Source organism: Bos mutus, unplaced genomic scaffold (genome assembly GCF_027580195.1).
Source record: "Bos mutus isolate GX-2022 unplaced genomic scaffold, NWIPB_WYAK_1.1 CTG218, whole genome shotgun sequence".
In the NCBI taxonomy this organism is placed as follows: domain Eukaryota; kingdom Metazoa; phylum Chordata; class Mammalia; order Artiodactyla; family Bovidae; genus Bos; species Bos mutus.
This window is the reverse complement of record NW_027219635.1, coordinates 247,650-254,081: the sequence shown is the minus strand read 5'-3', so window position 1 is coordinate 254,081 and position 6,432 is coordinate 247,650. Positions and strand designations below refer to the sequence as shown.

General features: G+C 53.0%; 1 protein-coding gene across 1 annotated transcript; it reads right to left on the bottom strand.

The window, feature by feature from the left end:
• Positions 1-257: 257 nt before the first annotated feature.
• On the bottom strand, positions 258-3,191 carry LOC138986858 (melanoma antigen preferentially expressed in tumors-like). The gene is made up of 3 exons (XM_070366852.1): positions 2,899-3,191; positions 2,025-2,621; positions 258-834 (listed from the first exon to the last, which is right to left on the bottom strand). Exons 1-3 carry the CDS (start codon positions 3,189-3,191, stop codon positions 258-260), a joined length of 1,467 nt encoding a protein of 488 aa, XP_070222953.1.
• Between the last annotated feature and the right edge of the window lie 3,241 nt (positions 3,192-6,432).

Genomic DNA, 6,432 nt, shown 5'->3' with positions numbered 1-6,432 from the left:
GGGGTCATGACGCCATCAACCTCCCAAGTCCAAATCCCCCCCTCCAAAATTGAGATTCACGTTTCTAACTTAGTAGGAACACATCTCTACAAAAGTGCCACCAACCCCTCCCTCCCTGCTCACTCTAAATCACCTTTCCTTTACCACATGCACTGAACAATTGTCTGAAACTGTGGTTTGTGTTCCTTCTAGATTCACTGTGGTCTGGGTGGCAATGTCCCAGTGCCAGGGACAAACCCTGCAACTCGTGAGCTGAGCTAGGTGGGCATGTAGCAGGGGCACAGGATGGGCTCGGTGCTGTAGACAATCTGGTCACCACAGTGCGGACAGGGGTTAGCTTTGAACCAGACCGTGCTGGCCCGCCCAGACGCGCACAACAGCCGCTTGAGCCGGGCATGCAGCTGAGCCAGGAGGCCCAGGTGCAGGGTGCCGCGCACATCCTCATAGCTCTCCAGGGGTGCAGGGTACAGCACCAGACTCAGCTTGCTCAGCCCCACGGTGTGGTCCAACAGGCTCTCCAGCACGGCCATGGAGATGTGGTTGCCACAGAAGCTGAAGGTGGTGAGCTGGGAGCAGCGGCTTAGGGAGGGCAGGAGGGCGCTGAACTGGGAGTCCATGATGCCACACTCATCCAGGTCCAGGTCCTGCAGGGTGGCCGAGGTCCTCTCGATCAGGACCTGCAGGGGCTCCAGGCTGAGGTTGGTCAGGTTGAGCCCACTGAGGCACAGGTGCTTCAGCAGGCCGACGCTCGGGCACTGTGACAGGTACCTCAGGTCTGACTCTGAAATCTGGCAGTTGGTGATCCACAGGGTCTCCAGAGGGGTCTTCAGGCACCTGGGGAGAGACAGGACAGTCAGTCTAAGGGGCAGAGGTGGTGGGCAGAGGGATGTGGGAGGAGAGGCCTGTTTTACGGAACAAAGGGCATCTCACTGGCATGAAGCTAGCCCCTCACCTTCTTGACAGGAAGGTGGGGGTCTTCAAGGGGGACGGGCATGCTCATATGGGTATGACCTCCCCCTGCACAAAACGATGAACTATTTTCCATGTGGGAAACAAACGGTAAACGTATGGTATTTGCCTATTTTAGTTTACTAGCATTTGGTTAACAGGAAGTAAGATGTTTTTATAAGACACGACTAGTTGAATTCAACAGAAGGCTGGATGCAGTGGATATAGGCTGGAGTGTCCGAGCAGTTACACATGATCCCTGGGTGAATAGCCTCAGAGATTCGGGGGTCACAGATTGTCCATCACCACCTACTTTTTTTTTCCCCTTCTTTCTTTGTCTCTTTTGGTTTCTCAGTGTACATATTTATTCCTAATGCTTCTGAGTTTGCAGCTGCCAATAAGGGAATCAATGCAACTCATTCATATAGCCAAACTAGGCTGCATCCTCTTAGCTTTTATTACTGTGTTCAAGGCAGAGCCATAACCTGTTTTTGAGGATTTCCTATGTATTCAAAGTCTGAGAGGAAAATAATGATTATAATTTGGACTTAAAGAGAATGGAGCCACTTCAACAATGATGCTCATTTGACTTTCTCTCTTCTCTGGACTGCTTAGAGCCACAAGTTTCCCCTCCTGATCCCTCCTTGTCATCTCCAGAATCACCCACTTTCCACAGCTCACCTTCAGCCTAAAGCAGCTCAGGACAGAAGCAGAAGGTGGGAGGGAGAAACAGTGCTTCAGACTTCTAACCTCAACCTGATGGACCAATGTCCTTCTCACTGAGTTCTCTGTCATCGCCTCCGCTAAGACATCACTGTCTCAGAAAGAATGCCCAAGGGCATCACACCTGACCCCCACCATGTGGACTGCCAGCAAGATGTCCCCTTTGACATCTAACCTAGGCCACGCCTCTGACCCTGACCAGGGAGGTGACCTGACAAGACCCCAGGGACAGAGCAGCGGCATTTCGAGGACTTCCAAGCGACCCGTGCACCCTGGCAATGTCCCCAGTGGGATCAAGATGAAAGGGGCCAGTTCCGTCTGTGGAACTGGTGCCATGCCTCACCTGAGCACACGGGTGCAGGCGACCCTTGAGGAAGGAGATGGAATCCAGGTAGAGCTCCTGCAGGTGGGGCAGGTTCAGGAACTGGGCAGTGAGCTGGGCAACACAGTGCTCCTCCTGGATAGGGGCAGTGCGCGGCAACACGTGGATGTGCGAAAGCAGCAGCCGGCGCAGGTTGCCCATCCAGCCCAGGTGTGGCAGGAAGCTGGCCAGCGTGGCCAGGTTCCAGGTGCAGTTCACCTCCAGGTCCTGGATGGAGTCCAGCTGCATCAGCTTCAGGATCCTCCTGATGCTCTCCACGGGGATGGTGAAAATTCTCAGCTTCTGGCAGCGCAGGTTCAGCAGGCTCCTCCTCTGCTTGGCCTTCTTCAACAGGTAGCTGATGGTTTCGTCCAGCGTGTCCTCCTTGAGGCACAGGTCGACCAGCACCTCCACTGGGGCCCGTGCCGGCTTCAGCCCCGCCTGCGCCTCCACTCTGTGCATCTTCTGCATGGGCTGCGCTGGCTCAGGCTCCAGCAGTGAGCAAACGCTGGCCTTGATGCCAGACCACGAGGTCCAGAAGTCCTGGTGGGCATTCCGGCGCAAGTCCAGCACCTGCAACTTCCACCGCCTGCGGGACCACGGGGGCCACACTGAGCTGTGCAGAGGCCGATGGGCACCAGGACCCTGCGAGGGCTCTGCACTCCACACACCACAGATCCTCTGGCTTCCGGGCGTGCCCTGGTCCCCACTTTAAGGGACACTGGGGGAGGGCCACGTGCCTTTTATCCCCTCTGCCCCTCAACCAGTCCTGTACACCTGAAATGTCTGTTCCCAGGTGATCCCCCTGGCCTGGCTGCATCTTGCTCACACCCCTAGGCCCCACCACTCTGCCAGGTCGACCTTACCTGGGGCGCACCTCCTGAGCAAGCAGGAGGTCCAGGCCGTCGAGCGCAGCCTGGAAGGTCTCCAGATGAGGCTGGTGGTCCTTCATCAGGGCGCCCAGAGGGAGGCAGGCAAAGGGCCAGGCCTGCACCATCGCCTTCACGGTATGGGTGTGCCTCCCGGCAAAGGCCGCTGTAAACAGTGGCGGGAAGAGCTCGACGGGCAGCTCCTCCAGGGCTGCGATGGCCAAGGCTTCATCCTGCAGGAGGCTCTGGCTAGCCAGCTCCAGGAGTCGGGGTGGGGCCTGGACGCCCATCCTGAAGAACCTACTCAGGAACGAGTCCTGGCGGGATGTCAGAGAGCAAGGGGGGCGGGGTCCTTCTCTGGCCAAGGAACCAGGGAGGCCCTGCTGTCCCTCCACCCTCAGGGAACCCAAGGCAAGGTCAGTGACATCTTCTGGCCACACCTCACAGCTTTGGCCCCACTAGCTCCAGGAGAAGCATCTCTCCACAAGGCAACAAAGGGACAAGGTGACCTCTTGCCCCATCCCGTATCTACTGGCTGCTGCATTTAATCCCAGCTCTGCTGGCCGGCTGACACCTAGGAGTCTGACAGCTGACCCCACTCTCTTCAGAGAAAGCTTCTGATTATTACTTAGGGGCTGAAAATAGCAATAAGAAGTTTAGCCCAACATGGCCTGTCTCTGAACTCCAGCCAATAACTCATGCAATGGGTGCTGTCATGTACCTTTCACTGTGTGTCTCTTCTACAAATGTTATTACCATTCAGTTCAGTGGAGCAAAGCACTCACATTCAGAACAAAGCCTCCACTCTTTAAAATATTTTACAGATTTTGTTTTTTGTATTCCATGGATGTAAAAAATAGTTTTGATCTTTTAGAACAAAAAGAAACCCCAAAACCCTTTAAGCAAGTAAAATCACAAAACTATAAAATGATATGAACCATAATCAATGGTCACAAACTAAAATGTGAAATGTCACTCAAAAGTTCTTCCTAATTAGATGTCTTTCATTAAATCAATTCCAGGAACATCCCTGGCAGTTCAGTGACGGGACTCTGTGCTTTCACGGCAGGGGCACGAGTTCTGTTCCCATCAGGGTACTACGACCCCAGATGCTGTATGGTGTGGCCCCATGCCCTCACTCTCACCCCGCACTACCCCATCCCTCCTGCATACCCCCTGCCATATTCTATTTGGTTAAGAAATGCTGTTAATGGTCTGTACAAGTGGCGAAAATCAGAGAAGAAACCAAACTGTCTGGGATAAATATAAAACTGCATGCAGAAGCAAAAGCAAAGTGTGCAACTGCCAAGGTGAATGGAAAGGTAAAGAAAATTCTCTAAAGGATCGTGGCCTGTGTGGCCTGTCCCATGAATACCCCAGGAAGTACACCTTTCAGAGCCCCAGGCTCCAGCGTAGAGCAGTGTGCTCAGGCCTGAGTCCTTCTTCTCAGATTCGGCTGAAATTCCCATTTCCAGCTAAAGTGCTATCTTACTGCTAGATCTCGATCCAGCTAAAGTCTGAGTGAGGTTTTTACTTTCTCTACATACAACTGATGGGATCCTGTATCTGTTCACAAAAGCAAAATATAAAAGAAGAAAACCAACCTGAAGGTACATTCGTTGGGGGACTTTAGGCCACATCAAAATCACCCAAATGTTCACGTTCAGACAGCTTTGTGCGGATGGCGGTGTCACTCCAGAAGAAAAAGAAACAGAGTAAGATTCCAGAGTATCACACTGTCGCTTACATGTTACACCAGACAGCGACCCATGTGCTCGTTCACAGGGAAACAGAGGTGTAATGGAGGGATGGTGGGTCCTCCAGATTTTGAGGGTCCAGGCTTCCCTGGAACTGGTCAGGTCAAAATGACACCTAGGAGCTGGCCAGGAGAACAGAGGGACCAGACATTTGGAGTGAAGCCAAGGCAAGTACCCAAGACACGTGTGTTTTGTTTGGAGGAATTCAGAGACTTTTCTTAGGCTAGGCTTGACAAATTGCCAGCAGAGGGAGTGGCTAAAATGGGACCAGGTGGATCCCCTAAACCCAAGGCAAACCCAAGATCCATGCTTCCTCCCTCCCTGGAGGCAAAGGGCATTTCCTCCCTGAAGCCAGGAGATGGAATTTAGGAATGTGGGTTAGGAAAGGATGGAACAGTTTTGTTTGGCCAAACCTGGGACATGCCTTGTTCTGCCTGAAAGCCACTGAGGGCTTAGGGCTGTGGGCTCTCCTGCAAGGAATCTGTGTCAGCAAATGGCTGCAAAAGGAGGCTCAGGCGGCCCGAGGCACATCCCAGCCTGGGCTCTGTTGCTGGGCTCTGACCTGTACCCTCACCATGACCTTCAAAGGCTCCTTCCCAAGAGCAGCTGGGTAACCAGATGTTCCCTCAGTGCCAGTGAACAAGGAATGCAAAGCACCTTCGAAACCCCCACCCCTCACCCCTCTCCCTCCCTCCTCTAAGGCTCTCACCTACACAGACTGTGATGGGAGCTCAACTTGAAGCCCACAAATATAATTCAGTTTTTCCTTTGCTCTGCATTAAGCACAGGGAGCAACACAGACTTTCTCGCCGGGAGGTGCAAGGCCTGCATCAAAGGTTCTGGGGTGCAGCCCCTGCTGGGCTCGTGGATATGCTGCTTCTGCTGCAGTCTCAGAACACAGACAGATGGAACCTCTCCACCCTCAGCATTGTGATGCCACAACAGTTCTATTTGGAGGGTGAGAAGGTGGCCTTCCCTGAAGGATACTCTACAGTTTGGTAACTTCCTAGAGATGGCATTCACCAAATTCCTACCATCCCCATCAGCAGCCAGACATGTGGCTGTCCCTTAAATAGAGCTAAAACCCTAAAATAGGGTCAAGCTGGGATGTGCCTTGTGGGCATTTTTAACTTCCGGCAATCACCTTGACCAAGTAGCTTCAGGAGCTCAAGATTCCCAACCAAGATAATCAAGTCCCTGATTAAAAAGCAGCCATGACGACACTGGCACTTTCCCCACTACCTCAAATAACTTTCAGAGAAAAGCCAAAAATTCACCCCTGGTTTCCTTTCCAGCCTGGAAAGGGCCCAAGACAGCCAAGGTAGGACGCTGTCATGCTCCACGAAGGAGGAACCAGAAGACCCCCTTGGGCAAAGATGGATGGATGGATGCATCTGCCCCACTGTATGTTAGGAAGAGGAGCTGACCTCATGGGCACTTGGGGAAACAGGAAACAGCAGAGGTCTAGGCTTGGGATGTTTCCATTGAACTCAGCATCCAGGAGATGTAAGGATGCAGGATGGACCACTGTCTTCAAATGATATAAAATGGGAAGCATCAGACAAATAGTCTTTCCGAGCCAGGCAGGGGACAGGCCTCTGTCCACCTCCGGCTCCACAGAGTCTTTTTGGGCAGGGGTCTCACTGGACACAGAAGCACCAGGGGCTCATCTGCATGAAGACATGATCTCCCTGCCCAGGGTCAAGTTGGCCCAGGACAACTCCATGGACCAAGGTGTGAGTCAACCTGGGGGACAGTTCTACATGTTTTTGTG

Bases quoted from the DNA above. Each gene is read 5' to 3' on its own strand.
- LOC138986858 (XM_070366852.1), bottom strand. From the start codon at position 3,191: ATGGGCGTCCAGGCCCCACCCCGACTCCTGGAGCTGGCTAGCCAGAGC. The intron at 2,622-2,898 runs GTAAGGTCGACC...GTGGTCCCGCAG, and splicing joins GCTCAGGAGGTGCGCCCCAG to GCGGTGGAAGTTGCAGGTGC. The intron at 835-2,024 runs GTGTGCTCAGGT...GTCTCTCCCCAG, and splicing joins CTCAAGGGTCGCCTGCACCC to GTGCCTGAAGACCCCTCTGG.